Below are 17,650 nucleotides of genomic sequence, written 5' to 3'. Positions count from 1 at the left end.
GAAGGCCTTCAGGCGATGCCGTAACTACGCAACTCACCATTCTGTATCTCGGCAGATAGCCTTATCTGAACTGGACAAGGTCTACATGCAAGTCGTTCTCTTGGGGCGCTTGTGCAGGCTTTGCGTGTAGCCAATAGTGCTCCAAGTCGTCACACGGTTTTGTAAAGATTAGAAGAACATCTCAGGCTGATTGGAGCTAGGTTCGGATGATCCCCTTGGGGCGCGCTTCGTTGATGCGTCTTACTATCGGGCGATGAGGTCACGCCCCGGACAATGACAGGTCAGGTCTGTGCGGACCACAATAAGATACGTGGGCGTGCATGCTGTTCCCCATACTCATGTAAGACATGTCATCGGCTCGTTGCTTAGCGACAACGTTGAAGTGTGGGGAAAGCAGCGGAGTTTGCGGAGGTGGAATCTGGATGAAGTGTCGTTCGAGGACAAGGGTCTAGATACAAGGCACGCTTAACTCCATAGGGATGGTACTCAACAACAGCTGCATGAAGTCCCCGGTTTTCCTATCTATCTCTAATGTCTAAGAAGCGTTGCTAATGCTTAAGAATTCTCCGATTCGCTTCTCTGGTTTCTCAACACCAGCAATCTATCTACAATCTCTGGTTGTGAATGGTGTTCGTTACGACTTCTTCCGAGACGCCCAACTCTGCACGGTCATCCGAATCCATTCTCTCAAAAGCCTTCTTGACTTGGTGATCCCAGTTGCTCCACGCCACGATGGCCCACTCGGCAAAGCCTACGAGATAGAGAGCAATGCATTGGCCGACCCACAAGCCGGCCAACCCCCAACCATTGAAGGCAAGCCAGATGCCGAGTGGCAAAGCTCCACAGTAATAACTGACAATATTGACGGTCGCTCCGACGTGTTGTCTGCCCATACCCCTCAGAGCCCCGCCGCAGCTTCCGTTGAGTCCATCTGCAATCTGGAAGAGAGCCACATACGGCATGACTTTCGCAGTCAGCCGAATGACCTCGATGTCGTCGTTGAAAATCTTTGCGTAGAAGTCTTTGACTCCCATGAGAACAGCCAGAACGAGTGCGCCCAGAACCATACTCAAAACTGCTGCCGTGTTAGCTGCTCTTGCGGCGCCTTTGGCGTTGCGAGCACCCAGAAGATTACCGACTCGTGAGGATGTAGCGACTCCGACTCCAAACGGAATTGTGTTCATGACCTGATCGGTGGTCATAATGACGCTCTGTGCAGCCAGCGGTATTGTCCCGAGCTTTCCTGCAACCAGAGCGACAATTTCGAATGCCCACCATTCAGTGCCGACATGGATGACACCAAGAAAGGCTAGGCGTGCAAAGACCCAGGTATTCTGCAAGCACTTGCGATCCCACCCTCCCCAGCATTCCCATCCATTGACAAAGCGTGCATATGCGAGGAGAAGTAGGAATGAAGCCCAATAGGCAATTCCGGTAGCGAGCGGTGCGCCGAGGAGCCCCATATCAAAGGTGTAAACGAAGAGGTAGTTCAGTCCTGCACTGAGTGGGGAAGTGATCAAGAGGACGTAGGTACCTGGCCGCATGATTTCTTGACTTGTCAGCAGGCGAAGACATTGTGTGAAGGAAGATGAACGTACCTTGGGCTTGCATGTATTTCTTCAGAGCTTCAAAGAAGATATAGCCGATTCCACCTGGAGCGAGGACTGTAAGAAACTTTGCTGAATCTCGTGCAATGTACTCCTCTTGACCCAAAGCCCTGAACAATGGAGCCGAGCAAACCCAAAGGATAGCAATAGGTATGTAGAACAGTAAGAGCACCACGAAAGCGCGCTGCAGGATGATACCTAGATCGTGGCGATTCTTGCTTCCTGTAAAACTTGCAGAGGCAAGGGTGTCAATTGCCGTAGTGCCTCCAAGAGCAACGAGCCATCCGGTAGCCATAGCGAACATGTAGGAGAATGCAGCTGTCGCAAGAGCTTCTGGTGACAGGCGCCCTACAATCAGCACTGACACTGTCTGCAGGGAGTTCTGAAGGGCGTATGCTAGGACCACCGGGATGGATCCCTTGAACAACACCCAAAACTCTTGCAGCACAAGCTGAAGCCTGGTGTTAGAACCATCTTCGAGCTCGTAGCTTTCGGCCGTCGACCACTCCTCCTGCTGTGATGGCGGAAGGAGGGGTGACCTTTCGTTTGGTTTCATGCCTGCCTTTGTACTCGAAGTTGTTTTGAACAGTCTTGGAATCCAAGACGGAGCCTTGTCATCGTTCTCCATGATGACAAAAATGAAGGAGAGGTTGGGTTGGAAAGAGTGATTTGGAAGAGGGTAGAGGGATTTCAAATGTATGTAAGACGATCCTGAATATGGTGGAGTCTCTCCCTATTCCAACGAGAAGAGCAAGCGGAGCGTCATGCTGCTCATGCAGCTCAAGTTCCCGATCGCGTTGAAGTGGATGTTGATACAGCGGGATGACAATGCCGATGACAATACACGGTGACGGTCTTTTGCAGGTGTTATCGCAGAGATCTCAATCCGTTGGACAACGTAGGTGGAGCGGGTAAAGCATGCTGCATAAGAAACTAAACTAGATTAACAGTGATGTCGAACTTTTGTGACTAGGTCTGTAGTGCTGCGGTAGCCTTATCAACATGCGTCTATTTGGCCTTGACTAAGTGCCCTCGGTAAGCTGTACGTGACTCGGGCCATGCCTCAATAAGGCCAATCAGAATTGCGGGACAAGGCGTAGATTGTCGATACTGGTTGGAGGAGCTGGAATTGACTGCTCTTAGAGACCGTAGACCAATGCTCCATTAACTGTCCAAGAGCGCATGTGCGACCTGACATGAGACAGCGTGTACGTGGGAGCGCAACGTTGTATATCGCTACTGCTCTTCGAGCGAAAACGCCCGAGAGCTGTGGTCAGTCTTAGGTGATATGTGCCGTCTTCGAACTGCCCGCTGTTCTTCTGTGTCTGGGCTGAGTACGAGGCTACAGAGTTGTTCTCCGTCCTGCAAGGCGACTGGCCCCACCTTCAAGACAGTAGCACATACCGCCAAAGAACTGGCTGAGCGGGCACAGCGGGAAGAGGACGGCAACTGAATGAGGGCGGGGTCTGAGGCTGTTGACCTGAAAAGCGCCGCGTGGTCCGAGTGCCTTCCCCACCTCAACTTCACTCTTTCTCCTTCGCCGTTGACCTTCATCGGACACTTGAAACTGTAGAAAATGCTGCAGTCAGCTCGACATAGACCGTGCAAATTGGGAATTGCGTGCACCACATGTGATTTCGTTGCATTCTGATATCTTATGTCTCTCCGTACATGTTCCCTCTTCCGTCAATGTTTTCCTAGTCGTTGGTTCTCACGAGTACGCATTCTTCCTGAGCCAATGCTGCCAGCAGTACTGTTCGTGCTGCCATTTTATCATTCGTAGCAGTGTTTGACGACCAACGCTTCAACAGTCATCAACCTCAGTCTCCAGCATCACGGACTTTCTTGCAGCGTGCAGGTTTGTCGATGCACGTATGGTGTTTTCGCAATAGTAATCAGTAGCGCAGAAGCCATGCCTACACTTGAGGACGCTGGCGCGGTCCTTGGAGCAAACGTAGAGTGCGCTCTCCTTCGGATTGCGACCTCTTGCAGCGAGACTGATAGCCGCGTCTTTAGGTACGATCCGAACTTCAGACTTAGCACCCTGAACCGAGGGAAACGCGCTCTTGCAGCAACTACAGTCGTCCTTGCATTCGTTGCCGCTTCTGCAGTAGTGGTCTATGGAACAGAAGCCGTATTTGCAGATCAGAACGCTGGCGCGGTTTCGGGAACAGGTATAGTGCATGTCCTCTTGAGATGAAGCATCCCTGGCGGCGACGTTTACACCTGTTACTGAGATGGAGGTCTTCCGAGCGGTGATTTCGACGTTGTTGGAAGTTTCGACAGCAGGCGCACCCAAGTCAACGCATGAAGCGCCGCTGTCGTGGTGGAAGCAGTATGCCTCGCAGAGGTCCATAGCAAAGCAAAAACCTCCGGGGGTGGTCTCACAGCGGACAATGTCGTTGCCCTCGCAGTGATACTCCTGTGTTTGCGTATTCTCCCAGGCAGTAGTGGAGCCGGTGCTAGAGTGTGGGTTACCCAAGTCGGCAGGTGCGCCCAGAGCGAGTGCAACCAAGGCGAGCCCAGCAAGGACGGTCATGGTGAGTCGCATCGTTATGCTTGAGTCAAATTTATTGTCGGCGCCGTGTGTGGTTTGGAGATGATCACTGCGATGTGAAGGGCAGGGTCTCGAAGGTGATCGACCGACTCGACCGTTTGTCTACCCCACTCACACAGTAAGTAAGCGCAAGTGAAGGCACCAGGCGGAAGTCGCAGTTGGATTGCAAGAGGCAAGAGCGTTCGTTGCGCAGTGAGGTTCGTTCGTGGCGAGTGGCATTCGATCACGATTTTGTTGTGAAATCTGAGTGGATACACGACGCCTTGGGTGCTAAATGTTCATGGAAAATGCGACGAATATGTTTAATCGCTGAACGAGTACTGGGGCTACGACTCTTTCGCAATTGGAGTTCAGCAACTTGGTAGCACTTGAGAAACGTTCTTCACAGCGACGTGGTAGTACCTAATTTGCAAAACTCACAAGCGATCCAAACAGCACATCAGCGTGCTACTTTACAAGAATATGAGCTCTTAGAGAGCACATGATAACGATATCAGATAAAAAACCTCACGCCGCGAGGTTAGACGCTAGAACGTTCTAATTCTATTTTTGTGCGTCAGGAATCTCATAAGCTCTGGACGCACAAGACTCCAATACGTTTACAGGTAGAGCAACAAAGGGACGGTTTCGGATTCGAACGCGACTGTCTCAAGGGCAGTGACTTGTATTTAAAGCACCTGTCTCTTTTCACAGTTGTATATCTTATAGGAGCATGATGCGTCAGGATGTCAAGAGCAACAGATCGTAGTCATACGACATGCTTCGAAACTGCGTTCCTGGAGAGCTTGACTGGTACATGAAGCCTTTGGGAGCCACCTTTATCACTGTATTGTGTATACCCTTTGTCTAAGTTCGGGCCAGCGTGCTAAAAAACACTGTTCACGGACTGTGCTTTTCAACAACGTGTGGTCGGTTTGGTCAAAGACTACTACTTGATTTTCGCGCACTGCTCAACGATCCCACACAAATTGGATTGTCATCCTCAACTGCAAAGTGTCTAAAGTCGACAGATGCTTTTCTGGGCAGTCCTACTAATCCAAGAAGCCTTCGATATGCTCAAGGCCTATGCTGAGCCAAAGCGTTGCCGGTCAATCATGGCTCAGGAAGGCGCCACGCAGACGATGTCTACTCAGACAACTATTTACCCCATTTGTGAAGATCGCCGGTCGATCGACAAGGAAGTGACCAAACATGCGACAGATTCGGTGCTGAACGACACATCCAAACAGCAGGTTGAAGCAAACAAACCCTCAAAAATCCCGCTTTTTTCAAAGGCTACAAAGAAAGAGACAAAAGACATAACGTTATACAATTTATTTCACAAGCACTGGATTCAGGAGCGGGTGCTAGGTGAGGGTGGAGATGGTATAGTGTACCTCTATCAGTCACGGAAGCAGCAGAGCAAGTGCATCGCTGTAAAAATACCTCGAAACAACTCGATCTCAGCACGTAATGGCCTAGTGCAAGAGGTCAAGAATCTTTGCCTACTCGAACCGCACGATCATATTCTGGATATGTGCCACGCAACTGGAGGTTGGTGGCCTTGCGGACCTGCAATATTTCTCCCAGTCTGTGAACTCGGTGACCTGATCAGCTACCGGGAGTCTTGGTGCGCGCAGCAGGCATCGGAACGCAAGCCTAAGCACGTATCAGAGGTCACAATATGGAAGCTCTTCCGAGATATGGCACTAGCCCTGAACTACATCCATCACGAGCTTGGTAGCGGTATCCGCTATGTCCACAACGACTTCAAGCCAGCCAACATCTTAGTGGTCACGCCGCCGGGCCATACTGAACACGAGACACTACCCGAAGAACCTATCTTCAAACTTTCGGATTTCGCCCGGCTCACAACTTGGCCAACACCAACGGGTCAGCGCGCACAAGGCTTTGATGGCACTCCTGAGTACGCGCCACCAAAACTGGAGCAGATCGCTCCTGTCCAGCCCTCCGCAGACATATGGGGTCTCGGTGCCACGCTGCAGTTCATGGCACTTGGCATTCACCCAATACAGTCGCAAGAGGCTTTTGTTCTGGAAAGGAAAGCACAAGCTAAGCCATATCCCGACCTTGAAGACAAGCGAGAATGGATGTCGGAATACTGGCGGCAACGTATACCAACCGTTTTCAGGCCAATTCATGTAGCCAAGGCAGTCTTGTGCAAAGAGCACGACCTGCACGTACCGATCGATTATCAGCCGTACAGTGCGCGTCTTGGCTATTGGTATGCACAGCTTTGGAAGCCAATCGCATATCGTCCCAAGGCTTCGAAGCTGGCTTCGCTTGCGATTCCCCACATGGATGATCAGATCGAGCGCATCAAGAAGTTGCGTCAGACACGCAAGAAGATATCTGATTAAATTGAAAACTGGACCAAGGCCGGTGTATATTGAAATGAAAATCTGATGAAGTACTGGTTGTTGAAACATCGATGCTAAGAGACGCACAAGAGACAAGAGTGAGACCTTGCGCTAGTGAAGAGCTAACGGAAAGTCGGGGAAGGCCACCACGAAGACATGACCCAAACATCACAATCAAGAATGTCCGAAACCGACTCGAAAGCACTCGTCTACAAACCCCCAGCTCGTCCAACACTCAACCGACCTTCCGTCATTCTGTACGGCAGCATCGAACCTGACCCTGCCAACGACTGGCAGACCAGCCTCGCGCGTTCCCTCGTAGACCTCCCAGTCACCGTCATCAATCCGCGCTGTGATGCCTGGGACAGCACTTGGGTCGAAGATGCTTCGGATCTGAGATTCAAGGAGCAGGTCGAATGGGAAATGGACTACGCGAAATTAGCTGATGTTATTGCGTTCTACTTTAAGCCTGGCACATTGACGCCTATTACGTTGCTTGAGTTAGGAATGTATGCTGGTACCGGGAAAGCTGTTGTATGTTGTCCGAAAGGATTCTATAAGAGGGGTAATGTGCAGATCGTTTGTGCGAGATATGGAATTGAGCTTCTGGAGACGTTGGAGGAGCTGGAATCCGCTATCAGAAAGAGGATGACGGACAAGCTTGCGACGTGACATGGCTACACATAGCTATCCATTTTCTAGATAGTAGATGCTCTTGCCTGGTGTATTGACTTGCTTCGCACTCGCGATCCCTGAACTGGCAAGGCCGAGGTTCAGCATGCTCGATCATCCACCTTGTGCAGCATGTGCGCAACGTCACCTCATCCTCCAACCGCCCACTTTCTCAGTTTCACGTATTCGGCAAACGGCAATCAGAATTGGTTATAAACTGTTCATGTACATGTCACGCTGATAGCATAACGCACGTAGAAGGCAAGTGTGTAGGCTCGTTCCACTCGACTGTAGTGGGGGGAGTCCAGGCCTGTCAATTAGCTTACTTGGGATACATGGCTGCTCCCACACATCCTTGTGTATGCTTACAGAAGCACACCCTTCTCGCAAGGCAATATATTACTACGCATGAAGATTGCGTTCGATTGGTCGCAGTATGCATGTGAACCCACCCACTCGGTACCTGCCAGCTCAATCCACCCACTATCGAGGGGCCGTCTCGTATTGGGACATGCGAGGAGCCCTGTCACCGATAGCTTGAATCAGGCAGCTTGATAGTGGGCGCGCATGTCTGTGTTGTGGATCCTTTCTCTGCTGGACAATGTCGCAGGACTGTGAACAGCCGGAGGCTGGAGATGGCATGAAATGAACAGATCCCGCTACAACATGCGTGGTGTGTGTGTTGACGTGCTACTGCCCCGCACAAGGCTGAAGAGATTGCGGGATGTATAAGTAAGGCTACAAGAATGGGACGCTGGATTGTCTCCCATCGCACTAATCATTCGTCGTAGCACGTTGAGTTTCGTACTGATCTGACTATGGCGCTTCATTTATATCAAGTCGCTTTCGTGGCGTCCTTTATCCTCGTATTCGTCCGTCTATACCGTTACAGCAAACTCTCAGCTCGTCCCGCTGGCTATCCCCCTGGCCCCAAGACCGCTCCATTCATTGGTAATCTGCACCAACTCCCCGTGAGTCGACCTGAGCTCAAATTCACCGAGTATGCACGTCAATTCGGGGCCCTCACTGGCCTCAAGCTTGGCCGCCAGAACCTTGTGGTCCTCAACACCTGGGAAGCAGTGCGCGATCTAATCGAGCAGAAAGGTTCCATTTACTCTTCTCGACCTTCAATCCCCGTGTGCGATATTGTGGTGCCAAATGGTGAGAACCCTGCTCTGAGCGTCTATGGAGACCAATGGAGAGGGCAACGGAAGCGACTTGTGGAGTTCCTGGGCGGCGATCGGACTGATAAGATGAAGCCTGTTCAGGATGCCGAGTCGACGCAGATGATATACGACATGATGCATCAACCAGAGGACTTCGAACGCCACGTCGATCGAAGCTTTGGTGCGACGATTCTTGCGACGGTGTTTGGCAGGCGCGGTAAGACGATGGAGCCTGGTGGGAAACTCGACAGTTTCTTCAAGGTTGAGGCGCAATGGGCAGCGTCTCTTGGAGCCACGTCGTACCCTCCACTTAACAGCTTTCCGTTCCTAGCCAATGTGCCGGACTATTTGACACCGTGGAAAGGCTGGAAGGACAGGGCCTTGCTGATCCGAAATGAGCAAGAGCGGGTATATGGTACGCTTTTGAGCGAGACCAGGGAGAGGTTGACTGAGGGAAAAGGAAAAGACTGCTTCTTAGCGACGGTTCTCAAAACCCAAGTAAAAGAGCGGTACACCGACAAGCATCTTTCTCATCTTTCTGGTGTGTTGCTCGAAGGCGGCGCGGAGACCTCCGCGAGCTCGATCATGATCTTCATCATGGCTATGGCTGCGTACCCAGACGTGCTGGCCAAAGCACAAGAAGAAGTCGATGGCATTTGTGGAACTTCGAGAATGCCGAACAAGGATGATATAGACAATCTGTCGTACATCAGATCTTGTATGTTGGAGGTCCTGAGACATCGGCCCATTATACCACTGGGTGTTCCGCACAACACGACGGCCACGGATACATATGGAGACTACACCATCCCAACCAATACTGACATTATAATCAACGCTTGGCGGATCAACCATGATGAGTCATTCTATGATGAGCCTGCGACGTTCAATCCTGATCGTTACATGCAGGATGAATACGGTCGCGGTGCATCTGTGAGATCGCAAGACATAAAGGGTCGACGGATGAACTACACATTTGGCGCTGGCCGCCGCGTATGCCCTGGCCAGAAGTTTGCCGAAAACAGTATGAGGATACATTTTGCAAAATTAGTGTGGGCCTTCGACATCAAGCGCACAGGAAGCTTACCTTCGCATGATTGGAACGGTTGGACAGATGGACTAGTCATCCGACCGAAGAATCTGAAGGTTAAGTTCGAATTGAGAAGTGGCAGGAAAGAAACTATTGAGCACGCGTGGTCGGAGGCGGACGCCTTTTTACGTCAATTCGAGGAGTAGCGCCGTCTTTGGAGATTTCGTCGGACCTGGCAACCATGATCTGCAGAGGGAGAGTATGGATACCAACACATTGTCTGTATTTTCGTTATTCATGATATTCCCCATGTGAGTCATCTGGTTCGTGACATGCTTCTTGTGACGTCGCGCACCGATGTAGTGCAGGAAGCTCCACAGACCAATGCAAATTGACATTGCAAAAGACTGCAGCTTTGTAGGTAAGGCGTGGCCTACAACATTACTTCAGTTATTAGCAAAATTTGAAGCCATATTTCAGACCGCGATGAATTTTGCCCGGGTCAAGTGGCGCTTTCTTTCCGGTGAGCAGGAATGACGTCGTGACTGTGAGGAAGACACAAGCGGTGATGAGATGAGAGTGGACTTGGAGCATAGCAGATGTGCAATTAGTCCATCAGACAATTAAAGAGGGTGGATATGGGTGAGGTGCGCAGCTCAGCCTCGCACCTGCCATGTGATCATCCCCACCTTTAAAAACTGCAGCCGAATGTGGCAGACGATGCAATGCAGCATTCTGACTGTGCCGCTGCAAAATCGAAACGTAATTGCTGGAAAAAGAGGTGTTCAGTAAAGCATCAACTCTAGCGGAGTATTGTTGGGGGAGCAGTTTCGGGACATGCCATGTCTTCAGTATACGGTCTTTGACAGCAAGCCCAGGATTCTCGCTCCCCGTACATACAAGCATTCTTTCGCACACGCTTTTACGTAAAAGTTCGTATTTCATTATATTCGTATCAGCAGTAAGGCCGACTCAGAGCGTATAAGGTTCCTGTTTCCAAGTAACCCTCCTCTCATCTCTCATCCGATCGAACCTCACCACACTCTCCAACAAGACTTGAGCACCCAATGCGCAATCCACCTCCTCACAGAACTCTCTCGGATTGTGGCTAACGCCCTCTCTACATGGCACGAATATCATACTCGTAGGGCATCGCTTGCTTGCGTATACACTATCATGTCCTGCACCAGATGTCATTTCCATAACCAGGTTCTGGCTGTTGGGTCCTAGAACAGAGGAAGCAGATTGGCGAACCGCATGAATGCAGTCAGAGTGGAACGTTGTGGCGGGCGAGTCGAAGTCTTCGGTTATGGTGACGGAGAGGGGCAGGCCTGGAGTGCAGCCGTGGTTCAGACCGTCGATATCTTCGCCTGCTGCGATCTTAGGGAAGTCTTGCTCAACAAGAGCTTTAAGCTCAGCGACTGTGGCGTCTTTCTTTGCTCGGATATCCAGACTGAACGTCACATCGCCTGGAACAGTGTTGGTGGAGCCAGGCTTGAGGTTGAGGATACCTGTTGATGCGAGAGCGCCATGAGCAGTCGCTAGTTTGTGGGAGTGCAAAATCATCTTGGACGCTGTGAGGAGCGCATCAGCGCGTGATTTGAGGTCCGTGGTACCGGTGTGGGTGTCGCGGCCTTTGACTTTGACGGTGAGCCACTTGTAAGCTTGGACGCCGGTTACTACGCCAATTTTCTTGTTAGCCATCTCAAGTAGAGGGCCTTGCTCGATGTGAAGCTCAAAGTGTGCGGCCATGGGCATGGCCTCATGGCTCGCTGGCGTCGTACCAAGGTAACCGATTCGTTCGAGCTCAGACTTCTGAGTTGCGGTTCCTGGGTGTACTTCACGGAGGTTGTGTGCGGTTTCAAGACGTATAGAGCCCGCCCACACACCAGAGGAAGCCATCGACATTGGAAAGCGTGCGCCTTCTTCATTCGTCCAGTTCACAACACCGACTGGATATTCAGTCTCAACCCAGTTGTCAGCTAGCACTTTCAGCATTTCCACGCCTGCTGTCACACCCAGGATACCATCATAGCGCCCACCTGTTGGCTGCGTGTCCAGGTGGCTTCCTGCATACGTTGGTGCCTTGTCGTTCTTCAATCCAGGTCGAACTGCAAATATGTTCCCCATCTCATCGACTGTAGTCTTGCAGCCCAAAGCTTGTGTGGTCTCCACAAACCAATCTCTTGCAGCCTTATCTGCATCAGAGAGGGCAAGACGAGACATTCCAGTCTCCGTAGGGGCTCTGCGATCGTTAGTATCTCATGTGACTTCGAGCTCAAGAACAACTAACTCGCCCCACCGCTCCCCGGTTCCCCATTTACAAGTGTAGTGAATGTCTTCCATCAAACGCGCTTGATTGACCTTTAGGTCTTTGAAGTGCTGTTCGGTCATCTCTTTGGTACGGATCTGCCATCTCGGTGTGGTTGAGAAGGTAGCTCTGGAGATAGCATTGCCTCTCAGTGCGGGGTATCGTCTGCTGGCAATGCGAACCGCAGGGAATCTGGCGACCGATAGAGCCATCGCGAAGGTCTGGAAGAGTGTGAAGGAAGAAGCATGGCTTGGGTAACAATAAGAAACACGGAATCGCGAAGGATGCGCGTAGTCGTATGACATGCGCCTGGTCGTGGGGTCGCGGGCTACATGTTCCGATAAGAATGCGGGAAGGGCTGGTTTTGATAGGCTTACCCGTCGGCGACTTGCCCGCGACCCTATCCGTGGGTCCAACATCATCATCAGTGAGCATTGCTCGAATTGTGTATACTGGTGGTGTTGCGAGTACTGGAATGAGATGAACAGTGTGTATTGTTTGTTGTGCTTGCCGAAGCTAGTATACAAGCCGGGTATCGAGATGAATCGCTGGAAGAACGCCTGAACTTGAGCAATGCTGTAATGACTGCAACTACAAAACATGCGTCATAGAAACCCATGGCTTGCGCGCCTACGCTGCCTTTCCTTTCCCTTTACCCTCAAACTCCGTTTGTTTGACGTCCTCCTCAGAAACCTCCTCTTCCTCGTCGCTGTCGCTCATAAACTCATCATCCTCGTCGTCCCAACCAAATATAGCTCGCTGTTGCGCAGGCTTAGACGACGAAGTGGACGGCTTGGCCTCATCTTCGTCTTCTTCCGAGCTTTCCATCTGCGCGAGCAACATCTTCTCAATCGCCTCCTTCGTCTTGTTCTCGGCTTCCTCCTTGTCTTCCAGCCATTTGCCATCCAGTCGTGCCTTGCCACCAGCATTCTGTAGCTCCTCTTGCTTTCGCTCGGTACTAGCCACAATGTCTTCCCACCGCTTTCTTCGCTCGTCTTTTTCGCGCTGCTCCATCTCAGGCTTGATTGCGAGGTATTCGGCGAGGGTCTTGGCTTCAGCGACGGTGCGTAGTCGGCGGCCATCCAGGTTTCGCGACGAAGCGTTTGCATCAGCCTGATTCTTCTTCTTGCGCGATGACATGCGGCCACCCTGTGCACGCAGAATGGAACCGAAACCACCCTTTCCACCACATAGAGGTACGGTCAAACGGAGCGATACGAATGTGTCTGATGGCGAAGAGAGGAGGGTCGAGATAGGTTCCTCGCCATGTCGAACAGCTCGGCGCGAGTTTGTTGTGAGTATGTACGAGGAGTTCTGGATCCACGGAGCACGCTCATATAGTTTGTTGTAAAGAGAGGCAAGGGAGGCATCCCTGGGAGTTGTGAAAGCAATGTTCTGGTCCTTGATGCTGTCGACAATGACAGTCACGGGTGACAGCGTGGTCGACTCCATGTTGGATGCTTCCAAAGTCCGTTCTCGCAGATTTGTTTCCCGTAATAATGCTCTACGAGGAGTGTTGGGCTGTCGCAGTCGCAGAATGTGGTGTCGGTAGATGTTGATGTTGGTGTTGGTGACGATTGAGGCAGCGGCGAACTTTGACGGTCGCGAACTGGAGACTGGTCCGTGCGCCTTCCTCTCCACGGCCAAGCACTCGCTTACCGCTTAGCGTGCACCGCAACGAATATCGACACTGGCCGTCTATCAAGCGCCTTTCCTCCCATCGCCAACCACCAACTAATCCCACAGCATCCCCGAGACTCCTCGCAACAGTCAAGATGCTTATCCCCAAGGCCGATCGCAAGCTCATTCACGAGTTAGTCTCCCACCACATCGTCAATGCGACGCCGCGCTCGAGCTCTGAAGTTTCGCACGAAATTACGACTTGATCATGAGCCTCACTTGGCCCCCCTCAGCTCACAATTGCAAAACACATGCTAACATCTTGTTCCCAGGTACCTCTTCCGAGGTTAGTATTCTACCCACGCGCGGGCCATGGCTATGGCACACTCGTATATTTTAGCAGTTTGGCTGCATACAAGGACAGGCTGACACACGGTCACCACAGAGGGCGTTCTCGTTGCTAAGAAGGACTTCAACCTTCCCAAGCACGGCGACATCGACACCAAGAACCTTTTCGTCATCAAGGCTTGTCAGTACACCTAGTCGCTTTTTTTCTGCGTGACTTGGGCTCTAACACTGTGCAGGCCAGTCTTTGACCTCGCGCGGATACGTCAAGACCCGCTTCTCGTGGCAGTACTACTACTACACCCTCACCCCCGAGGGTCTCGACTACCTCCGCGAGTGGCTCCACCTGCCCGCTGAGATCGTCCCCCAGACCCACATCAAGCAGCAGCGCTCTGCTCCTCCCCGGGGTATGCTCGGCGGTGACGGCGAGCGCCGTGGCGGCCGCGGTGCTCCCCGTGGCGACCGTGGTGACCGCGAGGGTGGCTACCGCCGCCGTGATGCTGGCGAGAAGGCTGAGGGTGCCGCTCCCGGCGAGTTCAAGCCTGAGTTCCGTGGTGGCTTCGGGCGAGGCCGTGGCGCCCCTGCCTCTTAAGCGATTGACCTTTGCTTAAGGCGTAACGGACTAGATACAGGATCATCTTTTGCTGCATTACAAAAAGGGACTGGAGGACCTGGTGGTATACGGCGAAATGAAAGGATGATACCACGAATGTATTACTCGTACGAGATGCGGCTTTGCACTCGACGACCACTTTCACAATGATACCCAATTCGATCAGTGGGCTCCGTAATGTGCTTGTCATGTCTCACTGTCCCAAATCTTGTCTATCAACCCAACTGTCCCCCGCAATTTCTAATGTCCCCCCTTTCCAGGCTTCATCAACCCGCTCCCTCTTGCTACCCACTGCATCCTAACCTGCTCAATGCCTACCTCCCCACCCATCTCCTTCTCCACCACTGTCCTTGCGTACTGCAATCGCTCTTCTAAATCCCTGCTAGCATCTCCATCCTCAAACCTCCTTCCCACCACGGCAATATTCCTGGTGCTCGGGATGCGAAGGTGCTCCTTCTCCACCACAAATCCCATACTCTCCGTCAACGCGCTCGTCCAGCTACACAGACTGGCGTACGCACTCGGCTGCGCGCCCTTGTTCCCCTTCGGCTGGCCGTCGTCGAGGACAAACTTCTTAATGGCCGGTGCGCGGAAGCGCGTACCTCCGAAGTCGTGGCTGCAGCACGGGATGGCGATGAAGGGGGATGAGGAGAGGGAGGCGAGCAGGGGGGTCCAGGGCGTGAGTTCATCGGCGTGGTTGGAGACGATGAAGGTCCCGGCGGGGAAGACTCCGTCGTGGCTCGCTGGCCACGGCGTCTCTGTCGCCTCATCCACGGAAGCTCGATGCGCGCCGAGGACCGCGGGAATGAGCAGCATTTCTTTCAGTCTCTGCGCATACACGGCCGGAAACGTATCCCACGTCTTCCGCTTCCTGGCATCAAACCCCCAGCCTCTCCACCCTTCCTCGTTGAGGATGTAGATAAGCAGACCATTCCCACACCCAATATCCACAAACCCGGGAAACGCCTTCTGCGCAGCCTCTCTCCTCTGCTCCCCCGTCAGTTTCTCATCACCGTACATGTCCACCCACAACTCCATCAAAAACGCGCTGATGCCCAGATCCTCAAACACGTGTTTGCTCGGCGGCGTCTGCTCGACCCACGCTTCAATCAGGCCCTTTGCGTACTTGCCCTTGAGGTAGGCATATGTGTCCTGGAAAGTCTTCTGCGGGATGATCTGGTCGTGGTGCACGCGCTTCTTGTACCCCGCTTGTCGGCCGCGTGAGTGCTTGTGGATAATTTCGAGCATCTTGAGCGCAGTGCGCGAGAGCCGGTTGTCGAGCGGGTGGGTGGAGAAGAGGTCGAAGTAGATGCTCAAGTGGCCCGGGGAGGAGATGGTAGTGGACGGCTTTTCCGAGAGAGACGGAAGGTACGTGTACACGATGGCAAGACGGCCGACTTTCGGGTGGTAGTAGGGGATGGAGTCTGGGTTGTCGACGTGCGGGATGTAGATCACCAGGTATCGCTCTGCTTCGATGGTTTCTTCCTTGCCACTGGTTGGGTCTTGTATCGTGATGGGCGCGGTCGAGGTGAACAAGTGGCAGGTCTGCACCATCGTATCGTCCAGTTTTGGGTTTCGAGGGATCAGCTTGCGAACTACAGTCCACGTAAGATCATAGCCATCTATACCGCCCTCGATGAGACGCGGATGGTGCTCAGCGCGTAGGTGTTTGATGATGTCTGCCAGGTCCAGAGATGTCGTGGCATTGGGATTAAATGTAGCATCGTTGAAGCTTGCGTACGACAGCTCCGCACGTGCGAGGTGCGAGGCTGTCAGATTTGGGTTCTCCAGTAGGTTACGACTGACATCAAGGAAGTACTGCGGCGTGAAATTCGCAGGTGCAGACTGTACAATGCTCCAGATTTCGGACGGTAGGCCAGAGGGAAAAGCCGGTGCGGAGGCAGGGTCATAAGGTGTAAATTTGTCTGCCACAGGTTGCGAGGCTTGTACCTTCTTGCCTCCTGTTTCCGATCTCTGGGCTTCTTGTGCTGGTTTGTCGTCCCCCAAAGTCAAATTCGACATGGTTTTGCGGGCGTCTACTTCTGCCATGCCCGAGTTGTCTTCCAGTACCATCTCTTTCTGCGATGTGAGTCACAACGCTTTATCATGTACTTTGCTCGAGAATCAGTATATTTAGTGGCGCAAGTGTGTTCGAAATTCAGCACCTCTACGCGCTCCGTGACAAAGCGAAGAAGACGGGTGGTTGTGCTGCAGGTCAGAGTTGCCGTGTTGATGCATGGGGAAGTTGACTAGTTTCTCGCTTCTGACCTGGAAACACTCCACGCCAGGGCCCTCATATGCTGCAAGAGTGACTGAACTCAAGACCGGCTGTGCTGCAAGACTCCAAGATGAGTTGCACGACAAAGCGCAATTGCAAGCGAACAAGCCTTCTATCTAGCGTCTAAATATCCCAGCTCGAGATGACACCCATCATCTTCTAGTTGTAACGCCTCCAAATGCAACCCCACGCTCTCTCTCTCTCTCTCTCTCTCTCTCTCTCTCTACCGGCCATAGTAATGCGCCATCTCCAGCCCAGCGCGCTTGAACCCACACTTGACGTAGAACCCCTCATTAGCCTCGCTGCAATCCAGGATAGTCTTGTAGCAGCCGACCTTCTCAGCGACAAAGTCGAGCGCCTGGATGATCCTCAGCCCGAGCTTCTTGCCCTGCTGGTCCTTGGCGACGGCAATGTCCTCAATGTGGCCGACCAGCCCCAGCTGATGGATGAACTTGCGCTCGACAATCAGCGCGCCGGTGCCGACAATGTGCGACGACGAGTCGAGGATCGCAAGCAGAAAGTACGAGTCGTTGCGCGTCGCCATCCATGTGTAGCGCTCGTTCCACGCCTGCCGGAAATTGAGGGTTAGCAGCTTTCTCTCTCTCTCTCTCTCTCTCTCTCTCTCTCTCTCTCTCTCTCTCTCTTTGTTTGGAGCGGAACAAGTGGGTTAGGGAAAACGGGCCACGGTACCTCTTCGGAAACGTCGCCGACCGTCGTCAACACCCTCAAGACGTCCAGGAAGCCATTGTGGTAGTCCTGGCGCTGGATAGGCCGGCAGGTGTAGCCTTCGGGCAGCGCCTTGAGGACCTCAGGGGAGATGAGTTCTGAGCTGAACAGCGGGGCAGTAGCGTCTGTCACGGGTGTTTGGAGGGCCATTGTGGTATGCTTGAGGCGCTCGAGGCTTGCCAGCGTACAGGGACGTGTGATGTAAGACGTGAGGGTGCAATTGCGCTTGCAGTCGAGCCGTTGGGTGTTTGGAGGGGTGCTAGGGGTGCTGAATCCTTATCGATAACGACACTGGCGCTGAGAAACAGGGCGTTGTTGAGCGTGCAAGAGGGAGGAAGATGTGCTCTTGAGGGCGAGTGTCTCGA

At 52.6% G+C, this 17,650-nt stretch overlaps 10 protein-coding genes across 10 annotated transcripts, besides 3 other annotated features; 4 read left to right on the top strand and 6 right to left on the bottom strand.

The window, feature by feature from the left end:
- Nucleotides 1-605: 605 nt before the first annotated feature.
- EKO05_0006374 (ethionine resistance protein) lies at nt 606-2,235 on the bottom strand (the record flags this gene model as incomplete). Its single annotated transcript, XM_038940435.1, has 2 exons — nt 606-1,549; nt 1,599-2,235. 2 exons carry the CDS (start codon nt 2,233-2,235, stop codon nt 606-608), a joined length of 1,581 nt encoding a protein of 526 aa, XP_038797875.1.
- Nucleotides 2,236-3,411: 1,176 nt separating this feature from the next.
- Nucleotides 3,412-4,146, bottom strand: EKO05_0006373 (uncharacterized protein; the record flags this gene model as incomplete). Its single annotated transcript, XM_038946093.1, has 1 exon — nt 3,412-4,146. The coding sequence occupies one exon, from the start codon at nt 4,144-4,146 to the stop codon at nt 3,412-3,414; it is 735 nt and encodes a 244-aa protein (XP_038797874.1).
- Nucleotides 4,147-5,174: 1,028 nt separating this feature from the next.
- Nucleotides 5,175-6,524, top strand: EKO05_0006372 (Non-specific serine/threonine protein kinase; the record flags this gene model as incomplete). Its single annotated transcript, XM_038946092.1, has 1 exon — nt 5,175-6,524. The coding sequence occupies one exon, from the start codon at nt 5,175-5,177 to the stop codon at nt 6,522-6,524; it is 1,350 nt and encodes a 449-aa protein (XP_038797873.1).
- A 156-nt stretch (nt 6,525-6,680) lies between these two features.
- Nucleotides 6,681-7,196, top strand: EKO05_0006371 (uncharacterized protein; the record flags this gene model as incomplete). Its single annotated transcript, XM_059636784.1, has 1 exon — nt 6,681-7,196. The coding sequence occupies one exon, from the start codon at nt 6,681-6,683 to the stop codon at nt 7,194-7,196; it is 516 nt and encodes a 171-aa protein (XP_059492767.1).
- An 818-nt stretch (nt 7,197-8,014) lies between these two features.
- Nucleotides 8,015-9,598, top strand: EKO05_0006370 (uncharacterized protein; the record flags this gene model as incomplete). Its single annotated transcript, XM_038940381.2, has 1 exon — nt 8,015-9,598. The coding sequence occupies one exon, from the start codon at nt 8,015-8,017 to the stop codon at nt 9,596-9,598; it is 1,584 nt and encodes a 527-aa protein (XP_038797872.2).
- Nucleotides 9,599-10,364: 766 nt separating this feature from the next.
- EKO05_0006369 (uncharacterized protein) lies at nt 10,365-12,128 on the bottom strand (the record flags this gene model as incomplete). Its single annotated transcript, XM_038940470.2, has 2 exons — nt 10,365-11,637; nt 11,686-12,128. 2 exons carry the CDS (start codon nt 12,126-12,128, stop codon nt 10,365-10,367), a joined length of 1,716 nt encoding a protein of 571 aa, XP_038797871.2.
- A 205-nt stretch (nt 12,129-12,333) lies between these two features.
- EKO05_0006368 (uncharacterized protein) lies at nt 12,334-13,155 on the bottom strand (the record flags this gene model as incomplete). Its single annotated transcript, XM_059636783.1, has 1 exon — nt 12,334-13,155. One exon carries the CDS (start codon nt 13,153-13,155, stop codon nt 12,334-12,336), a length of 822 nt encoding a protein of 273 aa, XP_059492766.1.
- An 88-nt stretch (nt 13,156-13,243) lies between these two features.
- Nucleotides 13,244-13,276: a tandem repeat.
- A 202-nt stretch (nt 13,277-13,478) lies between these two features.
- EKO05_0006367 (uncharacterized protein) lies at nt 13,479-14,260 on the top strand (the record flags this gene model as incomplete). The annotated part of the gene is made up of 4 exons (XM_038940548.1): nt 13,479-13,516; nt 13,656-13,669; nt 13,769-13,852; nt 13,908-14,260. 4 exons carry the CDS (start codon nt 13,479-13,481, stop codon nt 14,258-14,260), a joined length of 489 nt encoding a protein of 162 aa, XP_038797870.1.
- Nucleotides 14,261-14,521: 261 nt separating this feature from the next.
- On the bottom strand, nt 14,522-16,354 carry EKO05_0006366 (tRNA(Ser) (uridine(44)-2'-O)-methyltransferase; the record flags this gene model as incomplete). Its single annotated transcript, XM_038946091.1, has 1 exon — nt 14,522-16,354. The coding sequence occupies one exon, from the start codon at nt 16,352-16,354 to the stop codon at nt 14,522-14,524; it is 1,833 nt and encodes a 610-aa protein (XP_038797869.1).
- A 396-nt stretch (nt 16,355-16,750) lies between these two features.
- Nucleotides 16,751-16,784: a tandem repeat.
- On the bottom strand, nt 16,783-17,435 carry EKO05_0006365 (Glucosamine-phosphate N-acetyltransferase; the record flags this gene model as incomplete). Its single annotated transcript, XM_059636782.1, has 2 exons — nt 16,783-17,127; nt 17,250-17,435. 2 exons carry the CDS (start codon nt 17,433-17,435, stop codon nt 16,783-16,785), a joined length of 531 nt encoding a protein of 176 aa, XP_059492765.1.
- Nucleotides 17,155-17,203: a tandem repeat.
- Nucleotides 17,436-17,650: the final 215 nt, after the last annotated feature.

The sequence above is a fragment of the Ascochyta rabiei genome, chromosome 10 (genome assembly GCF_004011695.2).
Source record: "Ascochyta rabiei chromosome 10, complete sequence".
NCBI lineage: Eukaryota > Fungi > Ascomycota > Dothideomycetes > Pleosporales > Didymellaceae > Ascochyta > Ascochyta rabiei.
This window is presented reverse-complemented; position numbering and strand designations above follow the sequence as displayed.